Below are 14,849 nucleotides of genomic sequence, written 5' to 3'. Positions count from 1 at the left end.
GTAGACGCCCCAGGCTGCAATATGCCGCCTCTCTATTAGGTGGGGTGGGGTGACAGCACCTTCAGGGTGGGAGTGTGGGGTGCTGGAGGAACACAGATGGGCAAGCGCACAGCCCCGCTGGTACACTACCCAAGGGCCATACTTGGCTGTTGAGGGAAGATGTGGCTTTGAGGTAGGGCACTGCCACTTTGAAGTTGGGTAACCTTGGGGCAGGGATGTTTGGTTTGGTTTGGTTTTGATCTACTCTTAGTCCATTCCCCTTCTGTAAAACTGGGGTGTTACTTATTTCAGGGGCGGTTGTGAGGTTTAATAGAAATACACAGCTAGGCACTCAGGACCTCACAATCTACGCTTGCTTAAGTGAAGTGAACAAGAGTGAACGGGGCTGGGGGCAAGTGGGGAAAAGCATTCAAGAAGAGGGAACAGCAGCTTCCACGGCTACAGATCCAAAAAGAGCTTGAAGAATCCAGGAGGGAGGTGGGGCTGGGCAGGGTGGCTGATGGCCTTGAGGACCAGCTAAGAAACTTGGACTATTTAATAATAAAATAAAATGAAAGAGCCTCCATTTGTTGAGGGTCTGCTCCTAATTATTTCCATCAAAACTACATTAATCCATCAAAACAAAACATCAAAACAAAAAAATCGGCGAGGTAGATTTCACAAATCTAACTGTACACATAAAGGGAACCCCCAGAAGCCAAAGAAGGGGTGCAAGCTGGGAGGTGACTTGATCAGGTATGCATTTTAGAAAGATCCGTGGGACCATGTGCTGGTCTGACGGGGGGGGGGGGGGGCGGGGTCCCATACATTAAAAAAAAGTCCTAACACGTTTACCATTTTCTCTTTTACTCCACAATTTCTATTCGCTGTAGAAGATATGAAAAATACAAGAAAGTTTAAAGAAATATAAAAAATTGTTAATTCCACCTTCCAGAAACATCCCAATTGATACTTTTCTTCCAGCCTTGTTTTTTTCCCTCTGTGTAAAAAATATGTAGCCCTTAGAATGGCTGATAGGCGGAGGATGGGGAGGGGCCCCTGTCAAAACACTCTAGGTCTTCCCTTTCCTCTTCCTCTCGTTTTCATGAGGAGGCGAGGCCGGGCCGCCCGCGCGTCGGGAGGGTCGCGGGCCTGGGCGCCGCCTGCTCGTTCGCCCCCGGCCGGGCTCTAGGGGGCGCTGCCGTGAGGCCGGCGGCGCGAGAACGCGCTTGCATTTGGGCACCGCCGCGGCCCGTAGCCGGCGTCTCCAACATGGCGGCTCCCCAAGATGTCCACGTCCGGATCTGTAACCAAGAGATCGTCAAATTCGACCTGGAGGTGAAGGCGCTTATCCAGGTACTCACTCCTGGGACCCTGCCGGGCTCCAGGCGCCCTCAGCCCAAGCTCCGCCGGCTTCCTGGGAACTCGGCGGTCTCACTCCCGAGCTTTCCCCATTGGTCAAGTCTCCGAGGTCGCCCCCCCGCCATGGCCGGCTACCCCCTTGCTGTCCCGCTTGGGTCCCGTTGATCGTTGGCCTTGATTCTCCATCCAGGTGTTCGGCTCGCCCTCTTCCGGGACAGCCCCGTGTCCCCGCCCCTGACCAGGCTTCCGCTCTGCGGTCCAGTTTGGAGCCCCTTGGAACACACCTGTCACCCTGCTCGGCCCCGCCTTCTGACGCCGCCTCCCCGGCGCCTCGTGGCGCCCTGGAGGCCGTTCGCCCCGCCCCCGCTGGCCCACTCGGCTGGGTCCCGGGCTCCCGGGGCGTGTGCCCAAGGCCACCTGGCAGTGGAGGCACCGTGGGAATGAACGTAACCCGGGCCGTAGTTGTGACTTTGTAAATGTGGAAATCGGGTAAAGTGCCAAGGCCTGCATCAGAAGGCAGATAGTGAAAGTCAGCCTGGAGAAGGGCCTTAGGGAGTCGCTGTGCTCCTGCATTTACAGATCGGGGGATCGAGGTGCAATGCCTAGGCCGTTTTAGGTAGAAGGCAGTAGGGCGATGAGCCGATTGGCGTAGGCAAGACGTAGGAATGTAGAAATGGTTCCTTGAGTTTAGCTAAAAGCAACCAAGAAACCGAAACCGTGGTTTAGGGAAAGTCGTTTCCATTTCCAACAAATGTTACAAAACATTAGATGTAGACCAGAGTTTGCAGCCAACTGTGGCAGAAAGTGAAGAAAAGTAGGACTTCTCAGGGAAACCAGTTGCTAAAGAAGCCAAAGCAGCCGTTCATCCTCGGGTGCAAGGAAGGGTGTTTAGTGAGTAAGCCGCTTGATGCAGACATTTCCACTTCTTGAACTTCACGGCTCCCATGTATAAACTACAAAACTGCTGGGCCAATTCTAGAAAAATAAACTTAGGATTCGTGCTAATGAAATCGCCTTTTGCACATAATCCAAATTGCTTAAGCCCCGTTTTGTACTCTCTAACATTTGGGTTCTCGTGATTGCTATGACAAAGATTGGTCATAGCTAGATTATTGCACTCTTACTTTGTACCAGTTCCTCTGCTAGGCAGGTCACACACATCCATGGTGTGTGAGGTAGGTGATGTTGTGATGAGGAAACTGAGGCACAGAGAACTCAAGTGACTTTTTCAAGGTTTCACAACTAATAAATTGCTTCAGCCAGGATTTGAATCCACATCACCTGGCTCCAGAGTCTGCTCTAAAACCTGACCTTGGTAATTCTGAATGTCCAGAAACAAATTCTAAATCTGCCCTTGAACATGTCTAGAAACGCTGTGATTTATAACAGATGGTTTGGAAAATCAGATAAGATGTTAATTTTGTCATGTGATGCCAGGAATTTCACATCCTGGTTTTCAAGTTGGAAAGATCTAAAGTTATAATATCACCTTTGGATGTCCATTCTTGTGGGACATACAGGCGGCTTTAAGCCTTTCATACTGGCCAGGTGGCGTTTTGTTAAACTTTAGGAACTCATGAGTCAAGACAGAATTGTGTTTCTTTCTTCTTCTCTTTTTTTTTTTTTTTGAGGTAAAATTGGTCTATAACGTTATAAGAGTTTCAGGTGCACAACATTATAATTTGACATCTGTGTACACTACAGCGTGGCCACCACCATAAGTCTAGTCAACATCTCTCACCATACAGGTGACCCCCTTCACCCACTGCGCCCACTCCCCAGCCCCCTTCCCCCTGGTACCACCAATCTGTTCTCTGTATCTATGAGTTTGTTTTTGTTTTGTTTGTTCGTTTGTTTTATTTTTTAGATTCCATGTATAAGTGAAACCCTTCGGTATTTGTCTTTCTCATCTGGCTTATTTCACTTAGCATAATACCCTCAAGGTCCATCTGTGTTGTTGCAAATGGCAAATTTTCCTCCTTTTGTATGGCTGAGTAGTATTCCTTTGTATATAGAGTTGTGTTTCTTTTTATGCTTTTCTATTACCTGCTCAAAATTAATCTAAAGATGGATGAGGAAAATGAAAATGATAATGCTTTTGCTTGTGTTGCAGAGTAAAGAGCAAAGATCAGGATGAATTACAGTCAGTAGGCCCGCTTTAGGTGTGGTCTGAGCCAAGTCTCTCACTGTACAGATAGTGTCATTTCGTTTCATTGCCTCGAGAAGGGCCCCCTCATCTCTTCGCTGTCTTCTAGGATATTCGAGACTGTTCAGGACCATTGAGTGCACTTACTGAACTGAATAGTAAAGTGAAAGAGAAGTTTCAACAGTTGCGGCACAGAATACAGGTGAGTGGCTGCAGAAGGGAGACGCTGAGAACGGGTCACAGTGCACGGGGCTCAGTCCTAGGACAGCTCTGCTGGAACGCCGTCCGGGTGCTTCAGTAAATGTTTAGACAGCAAGGGTAACGGTACTAACCTGGTATCAAGGTAAAAAGGAAGAACTTTTAAATGCAGAGCCAGTTTTGTTAACAAGTTAACAGCAAGTTAACACTGCCAGCTGGGGTAACCAATGGATGGCAGGGACACTGTTGTCCTTGGAATTTTTCAACTTGAAAACTCTGAAGCCACTTGAACTGCTTTCTCTTCCCTAGCACTCTCTCCCGTCCATTCACTTCAATCTGTCATCAGGGCATTTATTTGGACTGCTTCTATGTTTTTTTGCTTTTTAAAGCTAGTTTATTCCCTAAAAGACTTTTCTTCAACTCACATGGCATCAATTCTCCTTAAGTATAAGTATTTCTTTGTTCTTTCTAAGTATCTGCATGCTCACCTGGTATTTATTTCCTTCACTAATGAAGATGACCTCACCAGGGCATTCACATGCTTATTATGTCCCTCCCCCAAAATCAGCTCCTTGAGCACCAGTGTATCCCTGGCACCTAGGAAGGCCCTACTAAGCACATGGTCTGTGAACCAGTAACCCCATCCCAGTTTTAATCTGCATGTCCTAAACGTTTATACCTGGAGATATCTACAAGATTTTTATTTGTTTGATTTTTTTTTTCCCAAGGAAGATTAGCCCTGAGCTAACATCTGCCAATCCTCCTCTTTTTGCTGAGGAAGACTGGTCCTGAGCTAACATCCGTGCCCAGCTTCCTCCACTTATATGTGGGACGCCTACCACAGCATGGCTTGCCACGCAGTGCCATGTCCGCACCCGGGATCCGAACCAGCAAACCCCGGGCCACTGAAGCGGAACGTGTGCACTTAACTGATGCACCACTGGGCAGGCACTTGATTTTTTTTTTTTTTGAGGAAGATTAGCCCTGAGCTAACATCTGCCACCAATCCTCCTCTTTTTGCTGAGGAAGACTGGCCCTGAGCTAACATCTGTGCCCATTTTCCTCTACTTTATTTGTGGGACGCCTGCCACTGCGTGACCTGACAAGCAGTGCGTAGGTCCACACCTGGGATCCAAACTGGCAAACCACGGGCCACCGAAGCAGAGCATGCGAACTTAACCACTGTGCCACAGGGCTGGCCCCTTGTTTGATATTTTTAGATCTTACATAAATGTCTTCTCTGTATATTTGCAACAAGCTTGATACTAGGAGAATGGGCCTCCTATCCTCAAAATAGAGTGTTGTGTTCACAGTAAGCGTTAGGGTTAACGATGTGTAAATATCTGTGTGCGTGTCTTTGCATATGGTTCTCAAGCTGGAATTTGAGAGCTGCTTTGCCCTTTCTTCTCTTCTGGAACTATCTCTGATTCTCTGTGACAGAACTTCCAGGCAGCCTTTCCTGAGGAAGCCGTGCGTTTCTCCCTGTCTCCTCCCTCCCTCCTTCCTGCACTTCCCTTCTTCCATCTAGTGGTTTGGGGCCTCGTATGTGCCAGGTGCAGGGGGCACTCGTGATGAGCGCTGGGTACAGTCCTGCTCTCGCAGAGTTTACATTCTACTAGGGAATCTAGATTTTAAACCAGGGATTAACTGATTACATCCGCACACTTTTTCCAGTTCACATTCTTTTTTCCCTGCCTCAGCGGTATCTGAGGCCATACTTTGGAAGCCACCTCTGAGCTGTTGCAATGGTGAACAGACACCACAGACCAGCATGTCAAATGAGTATATAAATACATAAATTAGTGTATACATGAGCTGATACATGGATGTTTTAAAACTGGAACTTGTTTTAATTTGTAAACAAAAAAATTTGACTTGAGGGGCTGGCCAGTGGTGTAGTGGTTAAGGTCATGCCCTCTGCTTTGGTGGCCCGGGGTTTGCAGGCCCGGATTCCGGGCGTGGACCTACATACTGCTCGTAAAGCCATCCTGTGGCAGCATCACACATACACAAATAGAGGGAGATTGGCACAGTTGTTAGCTCAGGGACAATCTTCCTCAAGCGAAAAAGACGAAGATTGGCAACAGATGTTAGCTCAGGGCCAATCTTCTTCACCAAAAAAAAGAACAATGACTTGAGCCTTGAGGTGTAATGACGTCTTTAATTATAGTCTGCCTGATGGTTCTGTCATCTGAAGTTCCTGGGGCTCAGCCTGCTGGTTGCTATGTCTGCCGCACCTCCCTCCCTGTGGTGGGCCGCGTGTTTCCTGGTGTTTGGTTCTTGCATTGTGGGTGCTCCTCTCCCGCAAGCCGTGTCTGTGGACGTTTGTGCAGCCTGGGAGGAAGTCAGGGCTCTCCAGAGGTGTTAGCACTTGCTTCTGCCTGGTCTCCTGGGATTATCATAAGTCTGGGGGCACTTTTTATGTTAATTTCTCCTCATGAGGGTCTCGAGCCACTCAGGGAGGGTGCATTTGAACCCCGAATCAGTGTCAGGATAACTCCACGGTTATAAATTCTCAGGGGAGGTATTTCATATCCCTCTAGCCACAGCCCACAGCGCAAAAAGACGAGCTTCCATGTTGTCTCTGGCTGGTTGACAGACGGTTTCCTGGGTCACCTTTCCACGGAGGGCGTACGGCTTCGTGCGTCTTGGATCTGTGGTGGTCTCAGTTCCGATTCCCAGCCTCGGGTGGCCAAGGCTTCATTTTTCTGTCCCTCCATGGGCTTTAAACCCCCTGAACTGCTTGTTACCAGGCCCTGAAGAAATAGGTCAGAGAGTGGGAGTGAGCGTTTGGAGACGTGCAGCAGTTTGATATTTCCATGGTGTCTGAGAGCGGGGCCTGGCCCTGGTTAGTAGCTTTTTTCCCTTTCCATTTCAGGCGTGTGCTGGATTCCAGGAGCGCACCTCCCGCCGCAGGACAGCCACGCGTCTCTCACAGGCTGACCGCTCCGCCCTTAATTCCCTCCGCACTTTGGGGCCCTGGGGATTGTCCTTACCTCCTTGCAAACTCAGCTGTGTATTTAAAAGGATGTTTATTCGTTACATGGCATTACTGGGAGTTCTGTTCTAGGCGGGTTTCAAGTGCCGTCGTGTGACCTGGCTAGAAATAGAAGTGCTCTCCGGCTTCTCTATTGGCTTTTAAAATCATTTTAACGTAGAGCTGTTCTCCCCCAAAGGAGCTTGAGCAGTCCGCTAAAGAGCAAGACAGAGAGTCAGAGAAGCAAGTTCTGCTCCAGGAGGTGGAGAATCACAAAAAGCAGATGCTCAGGTAGGTGGGGCCTGGTCTCCTGCCGGCGGCCTCCACGGGGCCACTCGCTCCCTGGGAGGCTTGTGCCTGGGTTTGCCTAACAAACCTGGGTTTAGTGACGTAATTGTGTCATTTATACACACACTGAATGTTCTCTTTAAATCAGTAACTCTCAAAGTGGGGGGCAAGCAAGGGCTACAGGGTAAGTGGAACTGGGCATAGTTTATAAAAGCTTGTTTAATGTTACACTGTATTTCATATTTTTAAAACAAAACCCAAAAATGGTTGCTTTTGTAATACTGGGGTCCTTTTTTCAAAGGAGAATTGATACAAGAAAAATCCACTGAAAGTGAACCTACTTAAGATGGTCCAAATTTAGAAAGTTTTGAATGGGACTTTATCTTTAAAAATGAAACAAAAAAATATAAATAAGCGTATGTTAAATTAAATTGAGGTTATCATTCCAGCTATGTGCTAATCCTTGATTATATAATTGAAATATGTGCTATTTCTTGGTATTGAATTGGGGGACTCTTCCAACAAAATTGTCTGAGGGCGTGAAACAGTATCTGTCCCTTGACGTTTGGCTTTTGCACCAAATTCATAAAGAGGGTTATTGTTGCCAAAATATTTGAGGGCTCTGTCCACTTGCCCAATCCTCTGGTAGCAAGATCGTTCTCTTTTGAAGACCCCGCTAGCTCATCCTCCTCCCAGCTGTCCTCAGCCTTGTTGATTGGTCTGACTCTGCCGGGCCTCGTTTGTCTATGGCGTTGCTTCTGGTTCTCCAGCAGCATCCTCGCCGACAGCAGCTGTGTTTATAACCCCAACAATCAGGAGGAGATGCACTGACAAAGACGCGAGCATGGTGGAGGCTAGTGTGAGTGGGGGGTATGTAAGTGGTGACCAGTGTTACAGTGCTTGGCTCAGTGTTGACACTTTGTCTCATGATGGCTTCTGCTTCCCTAGGCCACCAAGAGAACTCAAATTATAAACACTGAGTAAAGAGGACCCCTTGTATAAAGTATAGTAAGTCACACACACGAACTCAGCTCTGCATGGGTTTGAAGTTGAGAATGGCCATTCCTGATGTGGAGTTGCAGGCTGGAGTGGAGAAAGCAGTGAAGTAATACTTTGGCAATTGTGTGTTGAAGCAGTACCTGTGTCTGCCTGGGTTATCCTGCTTGTTACATTGGACAGTAAATATTTGTTTTTCTCCCCAATAAATGTGTGCCCCTTGAGGGCAGGTACTGTTGCTCATTCATCTGTGCATCACAGGGCCCCGCAGAACTCCCTTGCAAACAGTTTGAAAATGTAATTGATTCTTTTTGAATGTTGGGTGTGAAATGGCCTAGCCGACGCAGTTCCGGCATCAGAGCGCTCATCTGAACACTTTAAGTGTAGAGGTGCTTTTAGAAAACCACCCTATCAGTTCACACACTCTGTGTCTGACTTTTTAAGTATTTCAGGGGTCAGCACAATTGATTTGAGCCAGGTGCATAAGAGTTCTAGAGCATGGGCTTGATGCTCTGAGGGGCCCAATTAATTTCTTGATGGTCCGTCCACAGAGGCCTCACTGCTCCCTCCAGGGAGCTGCTCACCAAGTCTGAGCTGTCTCCCACCAGGGAGGTCAGGTAAAGAATGTAAATCATCGTGTCAGATGAGCCCTGCTAACACAGTGTTCTCGTGTTGTCCATGACTGGCGTGTGGCGGGTAGAGGACAACAGCTCTTAAAGAAACACGGAGAAAAACTGGCTTTTTCTGAGTTTTCTGCTCGGTAGAACCTGTATTGGTTGCATAGCTATTGGGCCAGAGGCTGCTGTTCTGGGTACTGGAGACAGAGAGATGAGTAAGGGGTGGTTCTTGAGGAACCACACCCCCCAGTCCGGGGGGCAGAGCAGTAGAGTGTTAGAACTTGACAGAATGGAACCTCATGTGCCCAGCTGCGGGGTTGGGATGTTACTCTGAAGTCTGGAGCCATTGCAGGCTGTAAACAGAGGAGTCCCTTGGCCAGACTGCTCCCTCTGGCTGCCTGCGGGGGCGGGGGAAGGAGAATGGCCCAGGGGCAGCCTCCAGGGTCCAGGCAGAGGTGTTGGAGCCACAGTGGCAGTTGCTGGGGCAACCAAGGGGAGGAAGCGGCAGAAGGTGGGGATGGACTCAGTGGGCCCCTCCCAGATGCCCTCCTCCGTCCCTCCCCGCCGGAAGGAAGCACTGCTGTGACTTGAACTGACCGACAGCGTGGTAGAGTCAGCAGAGACTCACACATGATCCTTCTAATTCCAGCAATCAGACCTCCTGGAGGAAGGCTAACCTTACTTGCAAAATTGCCATTGACAATCTAGAGAAAGCAGAACTTCTCCGGGGAGGAGACCTCTTAAGGCAAAGGTATCCATCTTTTTCTCTTTCTGGGCTGTGAGGATAGAATAGATAACAGTTGGCAGGGCGCAAAGCCACGTGGGGAACCCCCTCTTGTCTTCAGCATAAAGTTAGTATTTAGTTTTATTATGTAAGTAATATTTTTTCGAAGTATGGAAGAAATATGTGCTTATTTCTAGTAAATTGGTACACTAAAGAAAAATATGAATTACGAGATGAAAATAAGCCATAATCGTGTTACTCATGTTAGCTCCTTTTAAAACATTTTAATATATTACCTCCTCCTGTTATTTTTTTCTTCCATATGTTTTACAAAGTCAAAATTGTACCATATATAAAATTTCATATCCTGTTCTTCTTCATGTAGTGTTACAGCACAAAGACTTGCCTGTTTTTTAAAAACTCTTGAAACAAAATTGTAACAGCACATACTATTCCTTTGTATTAACTAATCCCCTGTTTGTGTGTGTTTACGTTTCTAGTTTTTGAGTGTTGTAAATAACACACCAAGGCACATCTTAGAACATAGGGCCTTGTCCACATTTTGGATCTTTCCTTTGGAGAGATTCCCAGGGTTGAGATTACTGGGTCAAAAGCGTGAACATTTCCCAGGGCTCCTAATGTGTGTTACCAAATCGCTTTACCTAAAGGAGCACCAGTTTATGTGCCTACAGGCAGTCTTTAAGAGTGTGGTCTCGGGGCCGGCCCTGCTCCAAGTGGTTAAATTCACGCGCTCTGCTTCCGCGGCCCAGGGTTTCACTGGTTCGGATTGTAGGCGTGGACATGGCACCACTCGTCAGGCCATGCTGAGGCTGCGTCCCACATGCCACAACTAGAAGGATCCACAACTAAAATATGCAACTATGTGCTGGTGGGATTTGTGGAGAAAAAGCAGAAAAAAAAGATTGGCAACAGTTTTTAGCTCAGGTGCCAATCTTAAAAAAAAAAATAAAAGTGTGATCTCAGCACACTCTTGTCAGCATTGACTATGGTCATTTAAAACATATGTACTAATGTGATGGATTAAAAAAATGGGATCTCATTTGTGTGTGGGCTTTCTTGTAGCCATGCTTGTATTGACATTCCTCCCCTCACTCCGTGCTTTTAGGAAAACCACCAAAGAGAGCCTGGCGCAGACGTCCAGTGCCATCACAGAGAGCCTCATGGGGATCAGCAGGATGATGTCCCAGCAGGTCCAGCAGAGCGAGGAAGCCATGCAGACGCTAGGTAAAGCCGGGTCTGGAGAAGGACGCTTCTCCCAGAGACTCAGGCTCCAGAGCCCTTGCCCCGGGCCCTCCACCTCTGCCCGCTGACTCCGTCCTCAGCTTACTGACTTGTGTGTATGGCTTCTCACTTCTTTGGCAGCGTGGTCTTACCCAGAGTGGGATATGCTGCTCTTATTTCTCTTTGGTTTTTATAGTTGTACTACAGCACCTGCACATGCCCGTCAGAATGATTCCCCAGCAGAAGTGCTCCCAGGGGCTGGTGTGAAAAGCAGAGACCCCCAGGCCCTCTCCTGGAGAGTGGGTGCCAGCAGTGCGGGGGAGGGGCCTGGGAGTCTTTTCTCAAGGGCTCTGGGGACGCATGTGGCTGGGCAGGTTTGAGAATCATTGCCCCAAGCGATGTTTAGTGTATTGACTGCCAGCTAGTCTGCTAGGACCCCAGCTTACAATCATACTCCCCAACGTTATTTTTACTGTGAGCTCCTTTTAAAGGATATAGTCAGAAGCCAGAGCAGAAGCTGCTGGAGACCATCTGGTTCTCTGCAGCAGTATTCCGTGGTGTCTCCCTTGTAATGCATGAGAGAGTTGGCTCTCTCCAGGGTCCTCAGTATAGGAAAACAGAAGAAGAGCGTTTACTCCTTGAGACACTTTTGAAAGGTTTCATACAGAGACGGCAGTAGAGAGCATGGTGCGTGAATCCCACGAACCCATCACCCAGCTTCAACAGTTGTCAGCTCAGGGCCAATCTTGTTGCAACTTTATCCTTGCTGTGCCCCCGTCTGGGTTATTTTGAAGGAGATCCCAAACATTGTCTGCAAATATCTCAGTAGGTCTCTCTAGAAGATAAGAGAATCTTGAAACAAAAACCAAACCAAACAAAACCACAATACCATCATCACCCCTAAAAATCACCTGTAATTTTGAGCCACTTTTTTTCAGTGCACTATTCAAACAGGCCAAAGCAAAAGGACAGCCAGCAGCTTGTCCCCAAGGTCACTGCCTGTGTTGGAAACTTACCTGGGCGTTTAGGCTTAGAGCCCGCGGGTCACCTCCCGTACGTGTGCGCTGGGGGTGGGCCCACGCCTCCGGGGAGGCTTCGGAGAACGCGAGAAAGAGACCACCTGGCCTCTGAGTCGAGGGCTCTTCTGCTCCGATGCGGTGACAGGACACCCCACCCCCAGTGCAGAAACACAATGCAGTGAAGTGGTGAGAGGGGTGCGCAGGTGCTGACGGTTTGTGGGGCGTTGAGTGTTGTTCTTGGGGCACGTTTTGTAGGAGGTAGCTGTTGAAGAAAGAAGGGGGCAGTTCTCAATCCTTTCCTTATGGCTCCCAAATTCAGCTGGATTTAAAAGCCTAATAGGACCCCAATTTTTTAAAAAGGCTGTTAGGGGTATGATGTCTGGAATTTGCTGTGAAATCGTGGGGCAGGGGCATTGGGTGGGAGTGGCAGAGGGACAGGGTCGCCAGGGAGCTGGTGGGTCTTGGGGATGGGTGATGGGCACACGGCATTTCCTGGTACTACTCTGTCTGCTTTTGTGACAGTTTAGAATTCTCTGTAAGAAAGTTTGAAAAGAAAGGCCTGTCAGGTTTTTACTGAACAGGTCCTTCCTTACCTGCATAGGCTTTTGAAATGGCAGCAGGCACACAGAAAGAGGGCTGAGAGGGATTTTTACCTGTTTGATTTCCCCCAGTCTGCCTTTTTCAGAACACTCCTCTGTTTCCTCTGGTAATTTCTTTTATTTACTTATTAACTTTTAATTTTGTGAAAAGGTAATATAAATTACATGGTTCAGGAAAAAACCTCTAGGCCAGCACTATCCAGTAGAAACATCCTATGAGCCACATATGTAACTTAAAATTTTCCTGGTAAGCACGTTAACAAAAGTAAAACGGAACTTAGGAAGTTAATTTTAGTAATATATTTTACTTAACCAATTATATGTAAAATATTACCATTTCAATATGGGATTAATATTAAAAATTATTGAGATATTTTACTTCCCTTTTTTTTTTTTTTTTTTTGGTGAGGAAGATTGTCCTTGAGCTAACATCTCTGCCAATCTTCCTCTATTTTGTGTGTGGGACGCCATAACAGGATGGCTTGATGAGTGATATGTAGGTCCACACCCAGGATCCAAACCCATGAACCCCAGCTGCCGAAGTGGAGCGCACAAACTTAACCGCTATGCCACCTGGCCGGCTCTGTACATTCCTTTCTTTTCAGACTGTCTTTGAAACCGTGCCGGTGTGTTACACTTAGAGACATATCCATTTGGGTTAGCCACATTTTCCATGCTCAGGTGCCACATGTGTCTAATGGCTGCCGTATTGGGCTGCACAGCCCTGGACAGGACAAAAGGGAAACAGAAAGACAGCTCTCTCTCTGACCCCCCGACCGCCAGGTCAACTCCCCAGGGGCAACTGCTGTTGCCACTTTCTTTTATATCCTTCTGAGACCCTCCAGCGCGCACAGCACAGGCAGATGAAGAGTGATTTCCCCCCTTGCTTACGTGAGTGGGGACGTGGCTCAAACACTTTCACAGCTTGCCTTGTCCCTTAACACGCATTTCGTTCTGTGGATGTCTGGATGGTGCCCGTTAGGCTTTGTAGGAGAATCTTGCTGGGTAAACATCCCCAAGTTCAGGCCCAGATATCCAGCCTCAGAAGTGAATTTGACACCTGGGCACATCGAGCCTTAGGCGGTATGTGCCTCGTCTTAGGCTTCACACAATGGCTAGCATCCGGTGTCACATCTTTAAGGCTACAGCCAGTGTCCCAGGACAGAAGGGCTGGCACAGGTGAGGGCTTGTGGCAGGGCTCAGCCCGACCTTTCATGGTCCCACGGATAGTGGATCTGACCGTCAGGTGCACCTCACAGGTGGAAAGTCGTGGTGCTCCCAGTGTCTGCCCCTGTGCAGACGTGGCAGCGCGCGTCCACAGTCACCCAGGTTAGTTTTGTGGCTCGTGGATGTTCTCAGCAGCACTTGCCTGCTTCAGAAAGCTGAGGTTGGCAGTGAGGAAAGGGACCCTCTTCTGCCCTTCTCCCTGGTGTTGTCCATGTCAGAGGACTCCTAGCGATGGCCCTGTGACGTTGTATGTGAGCAACCACGTCACTCTGAGCTGGCTGGGACTTCGGGAGGCGCCTTTCCTGTTGCATCCTGGCCCCCTTTGCCCCTCTGGACTGTCCGTTCACACTCTGTGCGTCTGGGAGGAGCTTGCCTTGGAGAGCAGTGTCGTTCCCTGGTGACCCAGCCGGCAGAGCAGAGACTTTGGATTTTGTGCTCTGCCGTCTCTGAGTCAGGCTCCCTCCCTCTTTTCTTTCAGTCAATTCTTCTCGGACTATCCTGGATGCAAATGAAGAATTTAAGTCCATGTCGGGGACCATCCAGTTGGGCCGGAAGCTCATCACAAAATATAATCGCCGAGAACTGACGGACAAGCTTCTCATTTTCCTTGCGCTGGCCCTGTTTCTTGCGACAGTCCTCTATATTGTTAAAAAGCGGCTCTTTCCATTTTTGTAACATCTGAGAGCTGCCACTTTTGCCCTTTAAGCTCCGGTGTCAGGATCCAGCCATGCTCCTGAGCTCTGGCCCAGGCTGCCAAACCCATCCATGTCCCCTGAGTCAACTCCAGTTGCTCAGCAAGTCGGATGGAAACACAGCTGCCCAGGTTTCTGCAGGAGGCTGGCTTGTAAGGGGCAAGCAGAGCAAGGTGAGGCGTGCCATTAGAATGCCTACAGGGACATGGACTCCAAGAGCCGTCGACACCAAGGGTGGCTGCCACATGGGGCACCCCGAGGCCAGCCTCCAGCATGTGATGCTCTCTTTCCCACTGTGGTTTTGATGCCAGGTCTGGTGGAGGGAAGAGAGAAGGGGGAAGAAAGACGATGAAAACCCACGTCCATTCCTTGAATAAACTTGACTGTGTTTAACAGAGTGACATGCATTTGGTTGTATAAGCTGTCCCCCTGGGAATTTGTGTGCCTCTTTTGTGATGTTCAGATCTGTAGGACGTGAACTTAGATCACTTATTTGTTCATTCAACAAAGAATTATTAAGCAACAGCCACACACAGTGGATTACAGACACTGCTGACCATTACAGATCCCTTGGTAAAGCAGCCATGGTCCCTCCCTCAAGGAGCAAGAAGAACAAGATGCCTCAGACTCTGAGGAAGGAGCATGCAAACAGCCCCTGCTGGAGGTGGCCGCCCAACATTTGAAGCGGCTGAGACAGACAGCTTCTCCTCTTGCTCTGCACGGTGGCCTGGCCTGGCCTGGGGGTGTGCAGTGTCTCAGGGGCCAGCCCATGCCTTTCTCTTT

At 48.6% G+C, this 14,849-nt stretch overlaps 1 protein-coding gene across 1 annotated transcript; it reads left to right on the top strand.

Moving 5' to 3' along the window:
- Positions 1-1,020: 1,020 nt before the first annotated feature.
- Positions 1,021-14,463, top strand: BNIP1 (BCL2 interacting protein 1). The gene is made up of 6 exons (XM_046668446.1): positions 1,021-1,335; positions 3,597-3,689; positions 6,862-6,953; positions 9,213-9,314; positions 10,414-10,532; positions 13,853-14,463. The coding sequence occupies exons 1-6, from the start codon at positions 1,252-1,254 to the stop codon at positions 14,047-14,049; spliced, it is 687 nt and encodes a 228-aa protein (XP_046524402.1). The 5' UTR covers positions 1,021-1,251; the 3' UTR covers positions 14,050-14,463.
- Positions 14,464-14,849: the final 386 nt, after the last annotated feature.

Source organism: Equus quagga, chromosome 7, assembly GCF_021613505.1.
Source record: "Equus quagga isolate Etosha38 chromosome 7, UCLA_HA_Equagga_1.0, whole genome shotgun sequence".
Classification (NCBI taxonomy): domain Eukaryota; kingdom Metazoa; phylum Chordata; class Mammalia; order Perissodactyla; family Equidae; genus Equus; species Equus quagga.
The sequence above is the reverse complement of the archived record's forward strand: the minus strand, read 5'-3'. Positions and strand labels throughout refer to the sequence as shown.